The sequence below is a fragment of the Melanerpes formicivorus genome, unplaced genomic scaffold (genome assembly GCF_026170545.1).
Source record: "Melanerpes formicivorus ecotype bairdi unplaced genomic scaffold, bMelFor1.0.p_v2 SCAF_18, whole genome shotgun sequence".
Classification (NCBI taxonomy): domain Eukaryota; kingdom Metazoa; phylum Chordata; class Aves; order Piciformes; family Picidae; genus Melanerpes; species Melanerpes formicivorus.
The window spans coordinates 12670455-12693620 of record NW_027142370.1 but is presented as its reverse complement, the minus strand read 5'-3'; the positions used below and the strand labels follow the sequence as shown (position 1 = coordinate 12693620).

Here is a 23166-nt window from a genome sequence, read left to right as displayed (position 1 = left end):
TCATTTTCTTTCAGTAATTATCCATTACATCAAATGCTTTTGGAAGTGTGAGGAGTTGGGGGTGGGTTACTTTTTTTTCCCCCAGTGTGATTTATAAGGACTCAAAAAATGCACTTAACCATCCATTTCATCTCTCATAACAGAGTGTTCAGAAAGTGAGAAATGCATGAATGGCAGCTCAAGGACCCCTACCAACCAAGCAGAGAATTTTCCAACTGGTAAGACATTTTCTTTCCATGTTGTTCTAGAAATAGAACAGTTTTAAGTGAGACAAACACACAACAGACTTGCAGTCATCACTCCTGTATGCTTCAGGATGTACTGTGTGACAGCATGTGATGGACATGTGCTTCGTGTCCAACTTCTACAGAACATTTGTTGAGAACTTCTCATGAAGGAAAAACTGCTACTAAAGCCTCAAACTAGATCATGATATGGGGAATAGATCATGATATGGGGAATAGATCATAATGGCTGCAGAAAAGGCAACTCAAAGTTCAGTGCTTAATTTACAGATGGGTCTTGATTCTTCAAATGTCTTTAAGTTTGTGGCCTTTCCAAGTCTGTTGGGTTTGGTTTAGGTTGATTTCTTTGGTTTGTGTTACTGCTCTTTGTTTGTTTGGTTTTTTGGTTGGTTGGGTTTTATCTTCCTTTTCCCTCTTTTTGATGCTGTGTTTTCAATGAAGTTGCAATTGAGTGAAGGTCTTCATTCTCTTCTGGAGTCCTCGTGGCCTGGCTTGGGGAACATTCCCCTTCTCTTACTTAAAACCAACACTGGGTGTGCTCTGCCTTCTGACCTGACAGATGGTGTCCCTTGGGGACATGTATATGGCTCAGGCTGGAGAAGGGAAGGCTTTGGGGAGACCTAACAGGGGCCTACAGGAATGATGGAGTCAGACTGCATCCAAAAGCCTGTGGTGCTAGGATGAGGGGCAATGTCCTCAAACTAGAGAAGAGCAGATTTAGATTAGATGTTAGGAACAAGCTTTGCACCATGAGGGTAGTGGAATATGGGAACAGGTTGCCTGAGGAGGTGGTTGAGGCCCCATCCCTGGAGATATTCATGGTCAGGTTGGACAGGGCTCTGGGCAACCTGATCTAGTGGAGGAAGTCCCTGCTGACTGCAGAGGTGGTTGAACCAGATGAGCTTTGGAGGTCCCCTTCCAACCCAGACCACTCTGTGATTCTATGATCTCCTTCTCCAGATATCTCCTTGAAGTTATTGATGGTAAGACGAAGGAGTGGATGTCCTGATCCCAGACTGCAGAGGCAGCTCAGAGGGCAGCTCCGTCTCCTGGAGAACGACAGCAGGGAGGTGATTGCAGTTTTCAGTGTAAGTCAAAGGCCTGGGAGCTGTTTCACTTGTTCAGAGAATTCACCCCTGTGCATCTGAAACAGTCTGTGAGATACTGGAATCCTCTTTCCATCTATGTGCTATTTGCTTGAATTGGAGTGACCAGAGGTTCTTGTGACCCAAAGCCATCTAGAGACATGGAAACAGTGAAGCACTGAAAGGATGTACCACCAGCTGGCCTTCTTTATTTTACAGCAAATTAAAGGAGACATCTTACATGAAATAAAACACTGAGTAAGGCACTGAAGGGTTTTGGTTTGAAAACATTCTGCTTTCAATTTGCACCAAAGGGAATGATGAGTTTCTGATTGCTTTTTACATTTGCCCTCATTGATTCTTCACTTCAGTTTCCAGTCACTTGGAGTCATTTAGCATCCAACTTAGTCAAGGAGCCCCCTGCCAAAGAGGAAGTCTGAAGGAGAACAGTATAAATATTGGACTTCCTAAGGCTAGGTGCTCAGAGCCTTAAATAGCACATAAGAGGCTTGGCCAGTTTTTATTGCTGTCTTTGTATATAGGAAACTTGTCAATGAGGTTTGCTCCAAATACAACTTACTCTCCCTCTCCCCCCTGATGAAAAAGCAGGATGACACTATTTGACCTTTGATGTTCCTTTTTTTGTCTGAGCCACAAGTTCCAGCCTCCTTCAGAAGCAGGCCAAATGCTGAAACCCTAATTAGTTGTGACTTTAAATGTCCTGGGAGCATGTGTTTCTGCATGATTTTTCCTTCCATGTGTTTTGAACTCTCCATCAGCAGCCTGCTGATCTGTGGCTGTGTAAAGTCTGCACTCCTACTGCCCTGCTTTGGATGGACAGAGGGATCAGGAGGAGATGGAAGCCAGCAGGCAAATAGACAAGATTTGTAGCCTGATTGGGAAAAGAGCTTTGGAGGAAGCTGGATTCATACTCAGAAGTTTCCTTAGAATGCTGTTTTGATATTCAGCAGTGCAGAAAGCCCTTGAGGCTGAGATATTTTAGTGTCTTGGCAACTTATTACGAGATTTCAGGGTCTCGTTAATATTTAATCTAGTGTAGAAAGAGGCATGCAGGAGATCAGAGCATTGATCCTGGGGAAGAACATGCCTGGTGAAGAGGCTTCACTTGGTCTTTTGCTTTTCCAAAAGGAATTGCTATTTTAAGCTGTTCAAGCTGTAGGAAGTTGAATTTAGAATCCTGAATGTGGTTGTGTTGTTTAACCCTTTTCAATATGTAGCATTTTAGCCTCAGTGTTGCCTGTGAGAAACTGGGCTCAGGTCTAGTACTCCTCTAATCAAAATGTTGCTTTCTTTGTAGGAGCTGTCTGCCAGGCTGCTGTCTATTCACAGTGACCAAGACCTAATAGTGGTGACATTTAAAACTTTTGAAGAAATCTGGAAGTTTCTCACCTACCACTCCCTAGGTAAAGCTGTTTCACCATCCCCCAGCTCAATGAGCTTTCCTTCTTCCCCTGCACTGTAACTTCTGATTGACTGGGAACTTGTCCAACAGGCTGTTGAGACTCTTTATATTAACCCCTAACAGCAGTGTATGATATTCCTGGACTAGGTACTAGTGATAGGGCTGGAGAGACCTTCCAACCTCCAGGGGAACCTGCCTTTGTCCCAAAGCAGATAGACAAAACCTTCCAGCAATGATAGTTGTTAAGTCAGGTACTCCAAAATCAGATCTTTAAGCAGTCCATTCCAAGCCACATGGTGTAGTCCTAAAGTCTAACCTGTGCTGCAACTTCTCTGGTTTTACAACTTTATTTCTGCTCACTGCAGACTTGCTGAGGCTATTCCTTGTTCTTTGCACCGTGCCAACACCTGGTTGGAGGCTTCTAAGCCAACTCTCCACTCAGTGTTGTTTTCATGAGGAAAATCTGCCCTCAGTCCTTCTTCACAGACTGTTTTTAGACTTCTGATCATACTTCCCACTGGAGTCCTCTGGTTATTCCAGACCTTTCCTGACAAGTAGTGAACATTTGAATCAGATCTTTTGTCTCCATTTTGTTCACCTCATTTTTATTACTTTCTTGTGTGGAGGGAGAGCTTGTGTGCATTGTTATTGGAAGTGTCTGTTCCCATCAGACCAATTTGAGAGAGAGACTTTCAGCTTTAATTTCATGCTGTCCATTTACTTGCAATTCTGTAATATCTTTTCTCAATGTTCCTTAGAGTAAACCCACTGTTGCAGTCCAGTTTTGAAAGGAAAGCACAAGAAGGTGGATTGTCCTTTTAAGCAAGGTTGTGGCTAGCAGGGAATTGATTCAACATCTTCCAAACAGCAGAGCAGCACTTCACTCATCTGCCCACATTTCCTCTTCATCACAGCTTTCTGACCAAAGGATTTTCTAATGCATTAATTTTGGCCCTTTAAGTAATAATGATCTATCTATATCATGCTGACTAGGATGCACCAATCCAGATCTCCCTGTGACTATCACACAGCTTTGAAAGCTCCAGACCCTAGTGCAAGGTGTCTCAGTTTCCAAGACCAAGCATCCTTTTCCTCAGATTTACATGACTTGGTAAAGCTGGAGCATCTTTGTCCCAAGGAAGTTCCAGGAACCTGTTAGTCAGGCACAGGACCTGCAGAAACCAGCACAGCTGAAGCAGGCAGCAGACACTTACAAAGAGATTATTTTCTGAGGTTATTTCCAGCCATCTGTTGTTAAGTGGTGCTGAGCACCTGTTTCTCAGAGCTTGCTAGTGATTGCCTCTTTCAGACAGAGCTGAATTATGGGGGACTCTCAGCAGGGGAGGACATGGTCTGCCTCTCTTTTTCAGGCACAGAAGAGTTGTGCACCTTTTAGGTGTAGTTTGAGAGCTAAGCATCAGAACTAGCTGCAGGGCATGTGACTTCTTGGCTGGAATTTTGCCAGTACTGTGTAGCTGTTGTGGGTTCAGCAGTAATGGAGTTCTCCAAATGCTGACCCCCAGTCCCTGCCTTTCTGAATGGTTGTTTTCTTATATGTTAATGTAAAACTGCAAAGAGAAAAACAAATGGATTTTTAGGGTTTGTTTTTTGTCTTCTAGGTTTTGTAAATCATTGCATGGAAAATCTATTTCTAGATCAATCCTTCTGGCTCTCTTCTCAAGAGGAGGAAGAAGCAGGCATTGAAGTCTGTATCAATGAAAAATCATTAGATTTGATGTACAGAAGCCTGCTAGCACAGGAAGGTAAGGAAGAGGGTACACGCTGAGGCTGAATACAGACAAGCATCTTTCTCTCAAGTCCCAAGATCTAATATTAAGAGCTATTCAAATCCTTACTGAAGCTGACATTTGTATCTGTCCACTTCAAACCCACCAGAAAGAAGAGCACCAAACCCAGACTGGGTTCAACAGGATCACAGGGGGATTAGAGAAATTTATGTGCAACTGGTGCCTAAAGGGATCTCAGAAGGATTCGGGCAGGATGCGTATTCCAACTTGCTTAACATAATTGTGGGGCCTGGAGATGCACAGGAGAGGGGCTGCAGATAGCTGCCAGGCTCCTAAGAGGCTTCTCCTAAGTGGCATTACCTGCTGCCACCATTAGGGACAATGATGGAATGGAAGGGTTGGTTGCTCCTTACCGCAACAGGAACATGGAGAATATTGCAGCAGCAGAAGGTTCTGCACTTCATTGGACATGTCTACTCCACTCTAGTGAGACCCCACCTGGAGTACTGTCTAGTTTTGGAGCCCCTATTACAGGAAGGATCTGGAGGTGCTGGAAGGTGTCCAGAGAAGGGCCATGAGGATGAGCAGAGGGCTGGAGCTGCTCTGCTATGAGGACTGAGAGAATTTGGGCTATTCAGTCTGGAGAAGAGAAGGCTCCAAGGAGACCTTATTGTGGCCTTCCAGTATCTGAAGGGGGCTACAAGAAAGCTGGGGAGGGACTTTTGAGGGTGACTAGGGAGAATGGAACAAAACTAGAAATGGGTAGATTCAGATTGGATGTTAGGAAGAAGTCCTTCCCCAGGAGGGTGGTGGTGAGACACTGGCACAGGGTGCCCAGGAAGGTGGTGGAAGCCTCATCCCTGGAGATTTTTGCAGCCAGGCTGGATGTGGCTGTGAGCAACCTGATCTAGTGTGAGGTGTCCCTGGCCATGGCAGGGAGCTTGGAACTGGATGATCCTCGAGGTCCCTTCCAACCCTAACAATTCTATGATCTCAGCTCTACATTTATTTTACTGTATTTTTTTCACTGGAAGCGAAACTAGGCAGACAAGTATGAACAGCTGAAAGTCTTGATTTCCAGTTTCCAGCTGAACATTGCTTTGATGCTCTTGAAGGCAGTTTTACAGCTTGTGTGACACTAAAACATCACAGAAGATCACACCTGCTTCACTGCTTTCCTTTCAGGGGCATTTTTTGTGGTAGGTCCTGACAACCTGATAAGAAAGGTGATGGCTACGGACAATGAAATAAACACTTCTGAGCCTGGAGCTTTCACTGAATGTGTGACAGGTGGATCTGTGGATGGTGACACAGCTGTGCTGTCTAATGCTTCTCTGGAGCCACTGATCCCTTTTCATCAGTAGGTACCTGACTCTAGCTACTTCTTTCACATGCATCTGTTCCACATGTACACAAAGGCATGTAGTGACAGGACCTGGGGTGATGGCTTCTGTTCTGGTAACACCCTACAGTTGTAACATGTTGTAAATCCATGATTCTGATAGTGGAGAATAAGCCCTGTGAGGAGAGGCTGAGGGAGCTGGAGTTGCTTAGCCTGGAGGAGGCTCAGGGCAGACCTTATTGCACTCTACAACTACCTGAAGGGAAGTTGTACACAGAAGGGGGCTGGTCTCTTCTCCCAGGCAACCAGCACCAGAACAAGAGGACACAGTCTCAAGCTGCACCAGAGTGAGGTTTAGGCTGGAGGTTAGGAAGCTCTTCATAGAGAGAGTGATTGCCCATTGGAATGGGCTGCCCAGGGAGGTGGTGGAGTTGCCTTCACTTGGGGGTGTTTAGGAGGAGTCTTGATGGGGTGCTTGGTGCCATGGTTTAGTCGATTAGATGGTGTTGGGTGATAGGTTGGACTCGATCCCAAAGGTCTCTTCTGACCTGTTTTTTCTATTCTAATATCAGTGTGTTTCAAATCGCTGAGTTCAAACTGGAAGCAGATAGATATAGATCAGACAGGAGGAAATTCTTCCCCTTGAGGGTGGTGAGGCACTGGAGCAGGTTGTCCAGAGAAGTTGTGGAGGCTCTAAGCCTGGCAGCATTCAAAGGCAGGTTGGATAAGGCCTTGAGCATCCTGATCTCATAGGAGGTGTCCCTGCCCACAGCAAGGGAGTTGGAACTAGATGGTCTTTAAGGTCCCTTCCAACCCAAACCATTTTGTGATTCAATGTCTGTTTAGAAATAAGTGCTTGTAAATGGTAGGTTATTATGGGTCATCCATCTGCCATTAGTCCTGAGGACAAAACCTCTATTTCCATCCATACCACACAACTGAAATTAGTTTGCATGGTCTGGATCTTCAGTTAGATAGTGCTTCCTCTTTCTTTTTTTCCCCTGAGTCTGAAATCTATTAACATTTCTAGAAATAACAAAGTTAGAATTGTTGTTTTTTGAGATAGAAACATACAATTGGAACATAGCCATTGGAATGTGCTGCCCAGGGAGGTGCTTGAGTCACCATCCCTGGAGGTGTTTGAGAGGGGACTGGATGTGGTACTTGGTGCCATAGTTTAGTCATGAGGTCTGTGGTGACAGGTTGGACTTGATGATCTTTGAGGTCTCTTCCAGCCTTGGTGATTGTGTAATTGCTTTGGTTGGAGAAGATCCCTGTGATCACGGAGTCCAACCATCAACTCAACACCACCACAGCCGTGCTTGGAAATAGTAAGAAGTGAGAGGTTTGGAAATGTGGATAACAGGTCAGCAGTGTCTTCACTCAACACTGATAAGAGGAGCCACCCATAACCTTAGTGTAGTTTGTTCCAGTTTAATTTCCAAGCTCATAATTGCTATAAAGTCAAAGGCTGTGCCAGGGGAGGTTTAGGTTGGATGTTAGGAAGAAGTTCTATACAGAGAGAGTGATTGCCCATTGGAATGGGCTGCCCAGGGAGGTGGTGGAGTCACCATCATTGGAGGTGTTCAGGAGGAGACTTGATGGGGTGCTAGGTGCCATGGGTTAGTTGCTTAGGTGGGTTGGATTGGTTGATGGGTTGGACACAATTTTGAAGGTTTCTTCCAACCTGGTTTATTCTATGGACTTATCAATGAAGTCACTTCAGGAATCACCAGAAAAATCACTCACTTGGGGGGTTCTTGGTAGTTAAAAAGCTGGACTCTTTCTGTTGCCCTTGAGCGAAGTGAAAGAGCATGGCTTTCTCTGGCTTGGGTGCCTGAAGTAACACTTCTTTTACTGCTGCTGCATCTCAAAAGAGATGTCTGAAATGTAAGGACAGTGCTGAAACTGAAGAAGGGATGTCTGGTAAATGGATTTAAACTATCACTGTAGTTGTCATAACAGTGAGGGTTTTTTTTATACCCTAACTGCAATTCCTTTTACTACTTTCAGATGGTTTCTTAAAGCATATTCTAACCCTGCTGATTTTACATACAAGACTGCATCTGAATCCATCAAGAAAGTTGGTAAGAAACTTTTGCCATTCTAATTGCTCAATCCAAAGTGGTGAGGTTTGGATGCTTCAAGTCTTGCTGCTTTGGACCTGCAAGTCATGGGTTCCCTGAATGTCTTTTGTTAACCTTGTTTCCTGCTGAGCTGCTGTAAGCCTATTTGTACTGTTAAATGATATTTGTAGGTAAAGTAATGTATCTCCTTAATACACAGCAATGGGATCCTGTCTGGCTGTGATGAATTATGAAAGCACTGTGTCAGAAGAGCTGAGTTTCCAGGGAGGGGACAAAATTGAGATCCTTGGCTACTTCATTGAATGCATGGAATGGTTTCTTGGAAGGCATGTGTCTACTGGCCAAACAGGTTTTGTAAAGACAGGTCATGTTAAGCTGGACTTACCTAGAAATGAGTAAGTGATATTCATTTAACTTCAGAGAATTAAGCTCTTCAGCTTGAAAATGTTGAATTCAGGTTTGGTTGGGATATTTTGTTGTTGTTGTGTACTTTGAATGAGAAGAGTTTTGGTGTGGATCAGTTAAAACAAATGCTGAGAAAGTGGATTATGAAGCCTGCTTAAGTGCTGGGAAATACTATCAGCCTGCACCAGAGTTCTAGTGGGGAGAAGATTATCTGTAGTTGTTATATCTGTTTCAATTTCTGATGTTCAGTTCATAAGATCCAAGAAGCTTTACTCTTGCAGAAGATTCTATTTTCGCTGGGCTCTCATGATCTATGTCAAAACATCTGAGTTCTGCTTGTGCTGGTATCCTCAATGTGCTTCACATGGGGCTCCTCTGGCATATAATTGCTGATAATGCAGAGAAGCCTACAGAAAAGTACATACCTGCATGCACTGGCACCCTGTCAATAAGCTGCTCTTGTGTCTGGATGGCTTGCATGCTGAAACAGCAAGCTCTGAAATGCTGTTTGCAGGTCCATTTGAGGTGTGACTTTACCTTAGAAATGTAATACCATAATGTCCTTTTAATGAATCTCTCTCAAAATTCTATACCATGACAGACAGAAACCTTATTCCTACAGGGCAGACATTGAGAGGTGGAAGCAGAGCTTCTCAGTTTGTATGTTTGTGAATGTGAGCTGACAGCAATTTTGAACACAGCAGGACCATGTAAAGATTGTATTGGTTTCTCTAACAAGACCCAATTTGATGCAGAGAGCTCCTTAAACCCAATCTGCTTTCAGACTCCTTCAAGGTTGCTCCTTTCTCTGTCAGACCACAAGACCTGGATTTTCTGGAAGCAGAAGAGCTGTCTTTTTTTTCAGAAGAAAAGAACTTGGAAGAAGTGATACACTTGTTGGAACAAACCTCCCTCACTGATGTGTGCTCTGTGTACCGAGTGGGTAAGTGTGGGGTTTGCTCCTTTATACTGCCCAAGAGCCAGGTGCAGTTCCTAGATGCCTCTTCTGACCATTTCTGTTTCAATCAGATTCCAGCCTTCACACCTACTTTGAAATGCCTTGGTGTCCAGTTTGATCATAGCTATAGCATTTAAAAACCCTTTAGAGATCCTAGAATAAATAAGGTTGGAAAAGACCTCAAAGATCATCAAGTCCAACCTGTCACCCAACACCTCATGACTACTAGACCATGGCACCAAGTGCCACATCCAATCCCCTCTTGAACACCTCCAGGGACGGTGACTCTACCACCTCCCTGGGCAGCACATTCCAATGGCTGACAACTCTCTCTGTGAAGAACTTTCTCCTCACCTCCAGCCTAAACTTCCCCTGCCACTGTTTGAGACTGTGTCCTCTTGTTCTGGTGGTGATTGCCTGGGAGAAGTGACCAACCCCCACCTGGCTACAACCTCCCTTCAGGTAGTTGTAGACAGCAAGAAGGTCTCCCCTAAGCCTCCTCTTCTCTGGGGTAAGCAACCCCAGCTCCCTCAGCCTCTCCTCACAGGGCTGTGCTCAAGGCCTCTCCCCAGCCTTGTTGCCCTTCTCTGGACATGTTCAAGAGTCTCAATGTCCTTCTTAAATTGAGGGCCCCAGAACTGGGCACAGGACTCAAGGTGTGGCCTAACCAGTGCTGAGTACAGGGCACAATGACTTCCTTGTTCCTACCGGCCACACTATTCCTGATGCAGGCCAGGATGCCATTGGCCTTTTGGCCACCTGGGCACACTGCTGGCTCATGTTCAACCTACTGTCAATCAGTACCCCCAGGTCCCTTTCTGTCTGGCTGCTGTCCAGCCACTCCAGCCCCAGCCTGCAGCTTTGCTGCTTTCCTGCTGATGCAAGACTTAGCCCAGCAAAGCATTCACAAACCTTTCACCTTTTTTTTTTTTTGAGTGAATTAAAAAGGGGTTTCAAATCTGAGCTGCACAGTTCTGCAAACTTTCAAATGGTAGAGTGCAGCATTACAAAAGTCCAGCCAGATGCTGCAGGCTGGAAAGGTGGAATAATAATAACTGACGGCTGATGGAAATGTGCACCTCTGTGCTTGATTCAAATGTAAGAGGTATAAGAAAATAGCCTGTAGAGATAAAAAAGACCATACTTTTATCTACCTAGTCTCTGACACAGCTGTTACTACTTGAAGTGCTCATGCTTTACATGAACTAATTGGGATAATTGAGGTTTAACCTTTAAAGACTTAGTGTAAGGAGGTGTGATGCCATTGTCTTGCTGAGCAACGTCTTATCCCACCACAGGATCTCCTGTGGTTATGCATATGCTTGCCAAATAGCTCCTGCAGTTTTATCTCCTTCGGTGCTGCCCTAAGACAGGCCTGTAGGCTCCAGTTTGAGAGGAGCTGGTCATGCAGGTTTGACTTGGGCATGTTAGTTTCACTCTGCACATGAGTTTCTGTGTGAACAATGAGGCTTGTCAGACCCCAGCTGCAAAATGCAGCTCATGTCAAGGTGCAGAATGATTCCACATTTCTCCTTCCTTGCTCAGATGAAAAGCCTGGGAACAGAAGCTCAGACCTCGACTAGGCACCAAAACAATTCCATGGGCTTAGTGGCCATACTGCTGTTACTGCCTGTGGCACATTTGGCAGCATATCTCAGCTCCCCTCTAATCTTTACAAGTGCCTGCTTCTCTCATCTCCCCCAGCTAACAGTACCATCTTCAGCACTTGGGCTTTAGTTCTCCCCGGGGTATGGACGGGAGCACACTGCGATGGGTTAGGAACTGGCTGGAGGGCCGAGCCCAGAGAGTGGTGGTGAATGGTGCCACATCCAGCTGGCAGCCAGGCACCACTGGTGTGCCCCAGGGATCAGTGCTGGGCCCCATCCTCTTTAACATCTTTATTGATGATCTGGATGAGGGCATTGAGTCCATCATCAGTAAATTTGCTGACGACACCAAGATGGGGGCAGGAGTTGATCTGCTGGAGGGTAGAGAGGCTCTGCAGAGAGACCTCAACAGGCTGGACAGATGGGCAGAGTCCAAGGGCATGAGATTTAACACATCCAAGGGCCGGGTTCTGCACATTGGCCACAACAACCCCATGCAGTGCTACAGGCTGGGGTCAGAGTGGCTGGAGAGCAGCCAGGCAGAGAGGGACCTGGGGGTACTGGTTGATGGCAGGCTGAACATGAGCCTGCAGTGTGCCCAGGCAGCCAAGAGGGCCAATGGCATCCTGGCCTACATCAAGAGCAGTGTGGCCAGCAGGAGCAGGGAGGTCATTCTGCCCCTGTACACTGCACTGGTTAGGCCACACCTCGAGTCCTGTGTCCAGTTCTGGGCCCCTCAGTTTAGGAAGGAGGTTGACTTGCTGGAATGAGTCCAGAGAAGAGCAACAAGGTTGGTGAGGGGTTTGGAACACAAGCCCTATGAGGAAAGACTGAGGGAGCTGGGATTGCTCAGCCTGGAGAAGAGGAGGATCAGGGGTGACCTTATCACTCTCTACAACTACCTGAAGGGACTTTGTAGACAGGCTGATGATGGTCTCTTCTCCCAGGCAGCCAGTACCAGAACAAGAGGACACAGTCTCAGGCTGCGCCAGGGGAGGTTCAGGTTGGATGTTAGGAAGAAGTTCTATACAGAGAGAGTGATTGCCCATTGGAATGGGCTGCCCAAGGAGGTGGTGGAGTCGCCATCATTGGAGGTGTTCAGGAGGAGACTTGATGGGGTGCTTGGTGCCATGGGTTAGCTGTTTGGGTAGGTTGGATTGGTTGATGGGTTGGACACGATGATCTTGAAGGTCTCTTCCAACCTGGTTTGGTTTATTCTAAATAAAGGTATGCAGATGCTCCCCCACCTCCCTGAGCAGTGGTAGCTGTATGATGCTGTGTAGAAACAGTGACTTTATCAGGGGAGGGTCCATCTCTAGTATCTGTTAGCCTAAACCGAGGCTGATTGTCAATTCAGAATTCTTTGTCAGAAGAATTGGCTGTGTCCTAGAAGTTTAGTGAAGAAATTGCTAAGCCAAAGCTATTTGAAACAGAAAAAGCCCTAAGATACTATAACTAAGGTGATTTTTATTCTTTCTTTCTTACAGACCAATTAGAAGAGGCAGAAGTGCAGAAATCTCCTGAATGTGGTAATACACTTTATTTTTTGCCTAGACCTATTGACATGATTTCTGAGACTTCTGATCTCCTCGCCAGCTTTCTCCTCCTGTCACTTCCCATTCTAACTTTCCTCCCTGTTTGCTTTCTTAGGTCTTGCTGTAAAACACTGTGGGTTTTCACACAGGTGTGTGTCTTGGACCTTGCTATTCCATTGCAAACTGTATGACTTATTTTTACTGCTGTGACACACACCCACCACCCCCTGACCACTGACATCAACAGGGCAAAATATTCTATGGGACACCTGGCAAGTGCTGACTTTGAACTTCTAGAGATTTTTTTCCATCTGCCAGAAAATTTCAGCCCATACATCTATTTCCCAAAGAAGATATTGTGATGAGTGTGCAGAGTTATTTCCCATTGGCATTACTTGTCATTCCCTGTATTGTCCTATGTTGTTCTAAATACCAATTTTTGTATTTATGGTTCTGATGAACACTTTCAGAAATGAAATTCTCAGCAATCTGAGCTCTAAATCTGCAGCTTCATTAAGCTCCTGTTGATAGGCAGCTGTAAGCTTGACACTGACTGCAAATGGCACCCCTAGTCCCTGCCCTACTGTGCTGGTTGGATAACAGTGGGAGGACTGAAGAGATGATGCCATGTTTGTCTGATGTTATACTTGTAAGATATTAAACAAAGCCAGTATGAGCAGAACTTAGGTCAGTGACCACAGCAACCACCACAAGGTTAGAATCATAGATTCAATAAGGTTGGAAAAGACCTCAGAGATCATCAAGTCCAACCTGTCACCCATGACTTCATGACTAACTAAGCCATGGCACCAAGTGCCACGTCCAATCCCCTTTTGAGCACCTCCAGGGATGGTGACTCCACCACCTCCCTGGGCAGCACATTCCAATGGCCAACAACTCTCCCTGTGAAGAACTTTCTCCTCACCTCCAGCCTAAACCTCCTCTGGTGCAGCTTGAGACTGTGTCTTCTTGTTCTGGTGTTGGTTGCCTGGGAGAAGAGACCAACCTCTTCCTGGCTACAACCTCCCTTCAGGTGGCTGTAGACAGCAAGAAGGTCTCTCCTGAGCCTCCTCTTCTCCAGGCTAAGCAACCCCAGCTCCTTAGCCTCTCCTCATAGGGCTTGGTGACTTTGAGAGAGTTTCTGTGACAGCAGAGGATAAGGGTTGGAATTTGAGTGAAAGAAATCTACATCACAGAGGCATGGCTGGCCATACAGAGATAATAGGGACAGAAGAAGAGGACCTTTGCAGACACTCTCCCAGCACCCATGTGAGACTTCAACTGCATCAGCTGACTTTAGGCACCCTCCCTGGCTAACCTGCCTTTAGTTGTCTATCAGGACATGGGCACACCTTTACCCAACTCACATGCCTGCTCAAATTCTCAGCTTCCTTACACTTCAAGTCTATCCATTCCCTGACCTTGGGCTCTCTAACCAGTCTCCAGTTCAGACCTTGGGTTTTCCCAGATTCTGGTGGTCTTCTTTTTACCAACTAGTTGAAATTGTTACTCATTGTCAGATCTCTCTCATTCATACACCCAGAGAGAACACCTCACACGCACTCAATGTATGCTATTTGAGGATGCACTTAGGCACAAATCACTCTTAATTAACATTGGACTTCTGTTGAGCAGTGCTGGATCAGGCACTGGGCCTAAGCTAGCTAAGTAGCTAGATCAGAAGCTTGCTTACAAGTCCCATTTATCCCCATTCTTGCAGTCTCCCTGTTCCTTCCTGATCGGTCTCTGCTCCCACCTTTGCCACATCTCCTAGGCAAGTGCAGGATGTTTACACAATGTTTTCCTAGCAGCATCTTCTACTGGTAAATGTTTTCACTGGTCTGTCAAAGCTCTCTGTGTGCATGTACACATGGAGTGGTGACTTGTAATCTATTGTTTGGTTTTCAGATGCTCCATCTTCACCTTCTAGCACAGGAACCACTAGCAAGAATGGCAAGGTAGAAGAACTGCTGAGGAACTTCAAGAATTTGGAGGTCACCCAGGCAGGAGAGCCACCTACTGAAGGAAAGGATCCTGCTGGCTCTCCAAATACAGAAGTCTTCCCTCCACCTGAGGATCCTTGCTTCCACATACATCAAGATGGTGTTGAAGTATCTGACGTTTTTGAGTCATTGATACTTTTCTTAAATAGGAAAGAGTACGACAGGAACTTCAAAACTCTGTATGATTTCTCTTACCCATTTCTCAGTAGCATGTTCTGTGGGTTTGCAGAAGAGGAGGAACTGGTCAGCTTCTTCAGATCAGCAAGGGAAGCAGCAAAGAAGGCAGGCATGTCCTGGGCACTAGCAAGGCTCTGCTTTCTCTTAGGCAGGCTGAGTGTTCGGAAGCTGAAGCTGTCCCAGGCCCGGGTGTATTTTGAGGAGGCGCTGGGGGCAGTGGCTGGAGGGTTCAGCGATCTGTACCTTGTCATTGCTCTCTACACAAACCTTACAGCCATCTACTTGACCCAGAAGAACAAAGAAAAATGCACTCCTGTGTTTGAGAAGGCTGCATCTCTTCTCATGGCCATTCCCAACTACGTTTGCAGTGCTGACCTGGAGTCAGATATTCTGAAGTATGCTCTGAAGAGGACAATCCTGAGCCAGAACAAACACGCAGAGGCAAGGGCATGCTTTCTGCTGGCAAAACACTACAGTGCACACAAGCAGCATGAAGAGGCACTGCCCTTCTTGGAAAGGTTTCAACTCTTGCTTAATGACTTGGGTTTACAAAGCAACTTAGCAAACCACTGTTACCTCAAACTGGCAGAGTCCTACCATGTGAAGTGCTTGCCACACATTGTGTTAAGCTGCATAAAAGTCACCTCTTCCCAGAGCTCAAATACTTTAATGGATTCCTTGCAAAGGATTGATTTAGTCATCAAAAATGCTCCTAAGATTTACAGTCTGAGAAGTCTCAGACAAATACTTCCATCCCAAACTGCACCTTACCTCGTGCAAGCACTTTCCTCTGTGTTCAGTGCTGAGCAGCAGGGGCTGTGCAGCACTCTCTGCCTTAGTCTAGCAGAACTGTACAGCCACCACAAGCGGTATGCAAAGGCCATTGCTTACATGCTGAAAGCACTGGACTCTGCTAAGCCAGAGCAAACTGTTAACCACTTGGTTTCACTTGCTTGGTTATACATCCTCCACAGGCAGTGTGATGTGGCTTTAGCCATTTTAAATGCTGTTGTAGACTCTACATGGAGCAATCCCCAACAGCTAGGCATTGCTTATAACATGCTTGCTATTGCTTTGAGAAGAACAAACAACACCAAAGCAGCTGCTGAGAGCTACTACAGAGCACTGTGCCTCTCAGAAGAGACTGGCACGACCCACAACCAAGCTATAGCCCTGGCTAACTTTGGGGCACTCTGCCTGCATGCAGCAGCCAGCAAGCTGGCAGAACATTATTTCATCAGGGCAGTGAAGCTCTTCTCCAAGCTTCCAAGCAGGGATTGTGGCCAAGACTTTATCCAAGTCCTCCTCCAGCTGGGATGTTACTATGTCGGTGGAATGCAAAGAGAAAAAGGAAGGGTTTATTATGAGTGGGCTTTTTTGGTTGCAATGGAGACAAGTCACCTGGAAAGTAAGTTGGGTTGGGGTGTTTTCTCTCAAAGCTGTGAAGTCTACCATATGGGAATGTTTTTTTTTGTAGAAGTATAGAATAGTTCCTTAAACAGCTTTTTATGTCTGGTTGTGTGACAGCTATCAAAGAGCTCAAAATCTTTGCTCTGTCCTGTAATGGTGGAGAAATAAAGTCACCATCACTGGTTGATTAGATGGTGTTGGGTTGGACTTGATGATCTTGAAGGGCTTTTCCAACCGGGTGGGCTCCGCTCTGGGTGGGCTCCGCTCTGGGTGGGCTCCGCTCTGGGTGGGCTCCGCTCTGGGTGGGCTCCGCTCTGGGTGGGCTCCGCTCTGGGTGGGCTCCGCTCTGGGTGCGCTCTGCTGGTGGGACTTAGGTTTGCCAAAAGTGATGAAGAAAATTAAAGGTTTAGAAAAACTGAAATAATTAGCAAAGAGGTTAGCAATTTCTATGTTCTGTAATGTATTATTTTAAAGCTCCTTTAAGTTATATTGTGACATAGACTCGTGTTCGTGTTTCTAATCTGTTCTCCTAGGCCAACTACAAGCAATTAAACTGCTGTGCCAGTTCTACAGTACAGTTGCACCCAATGAGGCTCAGTGTGTGATCTACAACGAGTATCAACTCTCCTTGGCTAGAAAGATGTCCAACAAAGTTCTGGAGGGACAGATACTGGAGACCATTAGTCAGCTTTATTTGTCTTTAGGAACAGAAAGGTAAGATCTGCTAATGACTTTGCTTTTGTTCTGACTAACTTCTTCTGCAGTTTCAGGGTGTGACTGAATTCTGAAGAACCCTCTGGTCATGAGCAGTTGTCCTTGTTTCAGGGCTTACAGGTCAGCTCTGGAATACACCAAAAGAAGCCTTGGAATATTTATAGATCTCCAGAAAAAAGACAGAGAGGCATACGCTTGGCTACGGGCAGGGAAGATCTACTACGTTCTGAGGCAGAACGAGCTGGTGGATCTGTACATTCAGGTATGCTGCCAGCAGGTACAGGAATGCATGTGCCAGCGTGGTGCAGGTGGCATAGTGACAGTACTTCAATATAACAATCCCAGAGGTCGTCTTAACTTCTGTTCTGAACAAGTGCTGACACCATTTGTTGTGCTGCACAGCTGAAAGTCTCAGCCACAGAATGTTAGGGGTTGGAAGGGACCTCAAAAGATTGGGTCCAATGCCCCTGCCAGAGAAGAATCACTCAGGGCAGGCCACACAGGAACACATTCAAGTGGATTTTTAATGTCTCCAGAGAAGTAGACTCCACAACCTCAGGGCAGCCTGCTCAAGAGTTTTGTCACCCTTACGAGGAGCAGGCCAGGCACATCATGTGTGTTCCACTCTGTGCATGCATGGAAGCTGGCACTGTAGAGCAGAATCAATGCCTGTCCATGAGCAAAGTCTCAAAGCAGGAATCTGCCCACTGAAATGTTGATCATATTACAGATCATTGTGTCAGTAACTTGTGCAAGTCCTCACATCTTAACTTGAATGTAAAACACAACTGTCACAACGTGATGCAGTGGAGTCCTTAGGTTCCTGGAGCCAAAACAGGAGGGAAAGAATTGCTGCCTTTATGCTTAAGAGCTGAGCTGGACTTGAGTCAGCTGAATGCAGTTTGAAAACTGCAGATTACAGAATCAAAGCAAGGTTCTTAATCCTGCTCCATGTAGGAGTCCCCTTTCTCATACCTACTTACCCTATCCCTAACTGAGTATGCTGGTGTTTCTGCTTTGGGAAGGATGTGTGCTGCTTTCCATGGCTAACAAGGCACAGATTTAGCTCAGAGGAACAGGACAGCAGAGCTGCATTTAGTCACAGGATTCACTTCAGGTTCTTATACCTGCACTGTTAAGCAATATCTAACCTGCAAATAGAGTTTTTCTGTGGTAAGCTTGATCTAATTCCAGTTTAATGTGGCAGCTACCAAACACACTGTTTAGGGTGCCATGTGCTGGCAAAGGGAGCAGGATGCTATTGCCAGAAAAAGGCTGACCACAGTGCTGCATGTGGCCAGCTTGCCTTAGGTTCCTTCTTCAGGAGCTGCCACTGGCCTGCTCATTAACAGGGTACCAAATAAAAAGGGCAGCATGGTCTCCTCCAATACAGCCTTTCCTACCTTACAGTGAGGAGAGAGGCCTTAATGAGTTCTGGTTTCAATTGCTGATATTTGATTTATTCATTTATTGTTCTTTCTTTCCCTCTTCTTTGTTTTCTTCTCAGGTGGCTCAGGATGCTGCTCTGCACACAGGAGATCCCAATTTAGGAATGGAGTTGTCTGAAGCTGCTGGAGACATATTTTTCAATGGTACTTGGGAGAAGGAGAAAGCAGTGACTTTCTACAGGGTTTGTGCAGTTTTCCTACTGCATCAGTAGTTATGCACCCTCCTGTTACAGCAAGTGTTCCACACGTGCTGCACCAAAAGCTGAGCCTGTCAGCAAGTACTTCATAACCTACTGCAGCTGAATGTTTTGTCATGGTGTTAACAGATCACCTCTTGCACCTCCTGTGTTAAGATATAGAGCAAAATGAAACCAGAAACTGCCTGATATGCACTGACAGCCTTCCATTTGTGTCATATTGGAGTTCAGCTGTACCTGCACTCGTTAGGCCACACCTCGAGTACTGTGTCCAGTTCTGGGCCCCTCAGTTTAGGAAGGAGGTTGACTTGCTGGAACACATCCAGAGAAGGGGAACAAGGTTGGTGAGGGGTGTGGAACACAAGCCCTATGAGGAGAGGCTGAGGGAGCTGGGGTTGCTTAGCCTGGAGGAGGCTCAGGGGAGACCTTATTGCTCTCTACAACTACCTGAAAGGAGGTTGTAGACAAGTGGAGGTTGGTCTCTTCTCCCAGGCAACCAGTACCAGAACAAGAGGACACAGTCTCAAGATGTGCCAGGGGAGGTTTAGTCTGGTTGGTAGGAAGAAATTCTACACAGAGAGAGTGATTTGCCATTGGAATGTGCTGTCCAGGGAGGTGGTGGAGTCAGCATCATTGGAGGTGTTTAGGAGGAGGCTTGATAGGGTGCTTGGTGCCATGGCTCAGTTGATTAGGTGGTGTTGGATGATAGGTTGGACTGACGATCTTGAAGGTCTCTTCCAACCTGGTTTATTCTATTGTAATGTTGTGTGTTTCAGGATGGGGCTCTCCCACTTGCTGTCCAGACTGGCAACAAACCCACTGAGCTCAGGCTGTGCAATAAACTGGTGGAGCTGCTGGTGAATCTGAAGGCTTATGAGGAAAGTCTGGAGTATGCAAGAGCATCTCTCATGCTCAGCATAAATTTAGGTAAGAGCAATTTCAGTTACAGCTGAATATGACTGATGTCTATAAACTATGGCAGACTAAAAGGTTTTCTTCCTTCGAATTCAGTCAGATCTCTTGCCAGGGTTCCACAACAATGCTGTCATTGCTATTTTTGCCTCTATTTAAGAATGAACAATGTTGTTGATGCCTTTTCTACCATTCATATGGAAACCTGTGGAGTACAGAATGAAACCTGTGATTCCAAAGCCCAAACTGAGTGTTTTTCTGACAGCTAAGATGTAATACTGATGACCAATATTGCCACAAGAGGCTTTTGCATGTCGTACTTTCAGATTTGCTGATAACCCTACTGGTCACCCAGCCTGGGATAAAGTAATCAAACCCCATAGGGCTAGCTTCAGAAATGGCTGCTCTTCAACTTTGGGAGCTATTCAGCTGATTAAAATGACTCTCAGCCCTGCATAGAGGCACAGAGAGGTAATTTTGAGCAGCCTGAAAATCAGCTCTTTGTCAGTTTGTGAGGTGAGGCATGTGCTGGGAGGAGCAAGGGAGTCTGTGACCCCATTAGCTTGTGTTCTTTCATGATTTTCATAACAACCTACTTGTAAGCATGCACAGGGTGTGTGTATCTGTCCAGGAGAGTTGAAGGTAACTGTTTCTTAAGCAACTCCCAGGCATCATCAAATCCTCCAGCTGGGAATTCAGTGGGATTCTTCTTAAAGGACAGGTTTTGGCCATGGGTCTCTTGAGCAAAATGAGTTAGGAAAAGGGAGGGGTTATGGAGTCTCCTTCTCTGGAGATTTCCAGGACCCATCTGGATGACTTCCTGTGTCACCTGCTCCAGTTGGCCCTGCTTTGGCAGTGGGGTTGGACTGGATGATTTTCAGAGGTCCCTTCCAACCCCTACTGTTCTGTGATTCTATGAAAGGGCAAAAGGCAGAGCAAGCAGTTCAGACCTGCCTGGATGTGTTCCTGGGTGATGTTCTTCAGCTGAACCTGCCTTGGCAGGGGGCTTGGACTTGATCTCCAGCGGTCCATTCCAACCCCTACCACTCTGAGATTCTATTCAGCAGAAGCTCAGTAAACACCACCTAGTAATAAAACAAAAAAATAGCAAGGATGTCTTCTGCTGTGAGACAATTTTCCTGCTTTGCCCCTTTGGTTTTATCCTGACTCTCACCTTCTCCCCTCAGGGAATCAGCTCAATGAGCGCATAGCTTACCATCGGCTGGCTGCCATCCACCATCACCTGGGGCACTCTGAGCTGGCTGAACATTTCTACCTGAAGGCCTTGTCCCTCTGTTCCTCTCCTCTGGAGTTTGAGGAGGAAACACTGTACTACGTCAAGGTGTACTCCATCCTAGGAGACATCATATTCTATGACCTCAAGGTAAGCACTCACAGAAGCATTCAGGTTGGGAAAGATCCTCAGGATCACCAGGTCCAGCTGATAACCTTACTCTACGAAGTTCACCCCTATGCCACATCCCTCAGCCACACACTTGCAGTGCATTTTGTCGTAAGGCAATCTCAATTGGTGCCTGTAAAACAAACAAATTGCACTGAAATGCAATCTCACATGTGGTTCAAGACAGTTGTTGCTGAGTCTTCTTTACCTGGTGAGTTACTCAGCAAAATGCAGTCTGGGGCTTGCTTTAAAAATGGAACACCTGAACCTTCTTTAGCAGCAGGAACCCTTGTATCACAGTATCACACAGTATCGCTTAGGTTGGAAAGGACCTCGAGGATCATCGAGTCCAACCTATCAACACAGACCCCATGACTAGACCATGGCACCAAGTGCCACGTCCAATCTCCCCTTGAACACCTCCAGGGTCGATGACTCCACCACCTCCCTGGGCAGCACATTCCAATGACGAACAACTCGCTTGGTGAAGAACTTCCTCCTCACCTCGAGTCTAAACCTCCCCTGGCACAGCTTGAGACTGTGTCCCTTTGTTCTGGTGCTGGTTGCCTGGGAGAGGAGACCAACCCCTTCCTGGCTACAACCACCTTTCAGGTAGTTGTAGAGGGCAATGAGGTCACCCCTGAGCCTCCTCTTCTCCAGGCTAAACACTCCCAGCTCCCTCAGCCTCTCCTCATAGGGCTTGTGTTCAAGGCCTCTCACCAGCCTTGTGTGAGAGACTGAAAGTTTGTCTCTCTTGGTGTGACTCAATAAAGATAAAATCACTTGCTGCTTGCCCAGACAATAGCTGATATGTGTTGGGCAGAGCCACTTTAACGACTCTTGGAAGGTGCAAAGATAACATTGCTCACTTGACAACAGGCGCTGGAGAATCGTGCTTCTGTGCAAATGCTCAAGCATGACTTTTGGGGTTTGCATTGAGATTTTAGATGCCAAACACTGCTGCAGGAATGACTACATCAGTAATGCTCCATGGCAGCAGGTTTACCACATTCTGGGCCTGCTGTATTTAGAATGGAAATAATGAAGTAGGAAAACCTTCTGAAGTCCAGCATCTGTATCATTCTCGTTTGATTCCTTGATGCACTGAGCTTGGATGCTCTCTGTGGGGCACAACAGAGGATACTACCCTTATGCCTCTTGTTTCAGGACCCCTTTGATGCAGCAGGCTACTATCATTTGGCACTGGCTGCTGCCATGGACCTGGGCAATAAAAAAGCTCAGCTGAAGATCTACACAAGGCTTGCTGTAATCTACCACAACTTCCTCGTGGATCGGGAACTGTCTCTCTTCTTCTACCAGAAGGCAAGAACCTTTGCAACAGAGCTGAATGTGAGGAGAATAAATCTAGCTCCTGATCTGTGTTATAAGAGCTTGTAAGCACCTGTGGAAAATGGAATCTAACGACTGCAGAAGTATCCAGAGCAATATTGCACTGGCTAGGAGGGTGCAGAATGCATTCATTGTCTCACACCGGTGCTGCACAAGGACCAGTTTACATGGCAGTGAACTTTTCACTGTCTCCAGGATACACACAGTGTTGTATTTGCTTAAGGAGCAGCCTGTGAACTAAACCCCAAACCCAGCAGTCTCTTCTTTTAAACTAAATTCTCCTGCCTTGCTGGTTGCTGGAAAATGATCAATGTATAGATACAAAAACATTTAATAAAGTGTTACAGAGCAAAAAACACTCCCTGGGAATTGTGCCTGTCTTTGTATCCCTGAGCTCTCATCTGAGCTAGCTCTGGTTTGACATCAACTACATTTGCAGAAGCTTGTTAGGTGGGGTCTTGGAGAATTGTTTTGATCCAGTTCTCCAGCCATCACCCCTCACTTCCTACCAAATAAGTCTACTGCAGAGCCTACAGGCACTAGATAAGATTTATCTTGCAATTCCCACACACACTCACGTGCATGTTGTTCTAAATAGCTTCCAGAACTGAAATCCCTGCTACTACCCAAGCTTTGTTCTGTGGATTTCACTGGTCATGTGAAGGCATTCTCTCCCTGTTTTCAAAGCTAAATTATCCTGAGGATTTTAACTGACCTTTTTCAGAGCTTTCAGTGTTGTCTGCAATGAATTCTTACATACAACAATATACAGAATTAACCAGGTTGCAAAAGACCTTCACGATCAAGTCCAACCTATCACCCAACACCATCTAACCAACTAAACCACAGCACTAATTGCCTCCTCCAGTTTCTTGCTAAACTCCTCTTGTGCTGGTGACTCCACCACCTCCCTGGGCAGCATATTCCAATGACCAATCTCTTTCTGGGAAGAACTTCTTCCTAACATCCAGCCTAAACCTCCCCTGGCGCAGCTGGAGACTGTGTCCTCTTGTTCTGGTGCTGGTTGCCTGGGAGAAGACACCAGCCCCTACCTGGCTACCACCTCCCTTCAGGTAGCTGTAGGCAGCAAGGTGGTCTGCCCTGAGCTGACTCTTCTC

General features: G+C 46.1%; 1 protein-coding gene across 1 annotated transcript in view; it reads left to right on the top strand.

Annotated features, from left to right (window-relative positions):
• Positions 1-22392, top strand: part of SH3TC1 (SH3 domain and tetratricopeptide repeats 1) — a 31802-nt gene extending 9410 nt beyond the window's left edge. The window contains exons 3-18 of the mRNA XM_068149655.1: positions 144-218; positions 1206-1333; positions 2649-2754; positions 4373-4516; positions 5687-5861; positions 7857-7930; positions 8130-8325; positions 9151-9278; positions 12388-12429; positions 14344-16023; positions 16559-16739; positions 16851-17001; positions 18247-18369; positions 19161-19311; positions 20484-20680; positions 21866-22392. Of these exons, the coding sequence (XP_068005756.1) occupies positions 144-218; positions 1206-1333; positions 2649-2754; positions 4373-4516; positions 5687-5861; positions 7857-7930; positions 8130-8325; positions 9151-9278; positions 12388-12429; positions 14344-16023; positions 16559-16739; positions 16851-17001; positions 18247-18369; positions 19161-19311; positions 20484-20680; positions 21866-22096 (3782 nt within the window). The 3' untranslated portion in view covers positions 22097-22392. The remainder of the gene's footprint in view (positions 1-143; positions 219-1205; positions 1334-2648; positions 2755-4372; positions 4517-5686; positions 5862-7856; positions 7931-8129; positions 8326-9150; positions 9279-12387; positions 12430-14343; positions 16024-16558; positions 16740-16850; positions 17002-18246; positions 18370-19160; positions 19312-20483; positions 20681-21865) is intronic.
• Positions 22393-23166: the final 774 nt, after the last annotated feature.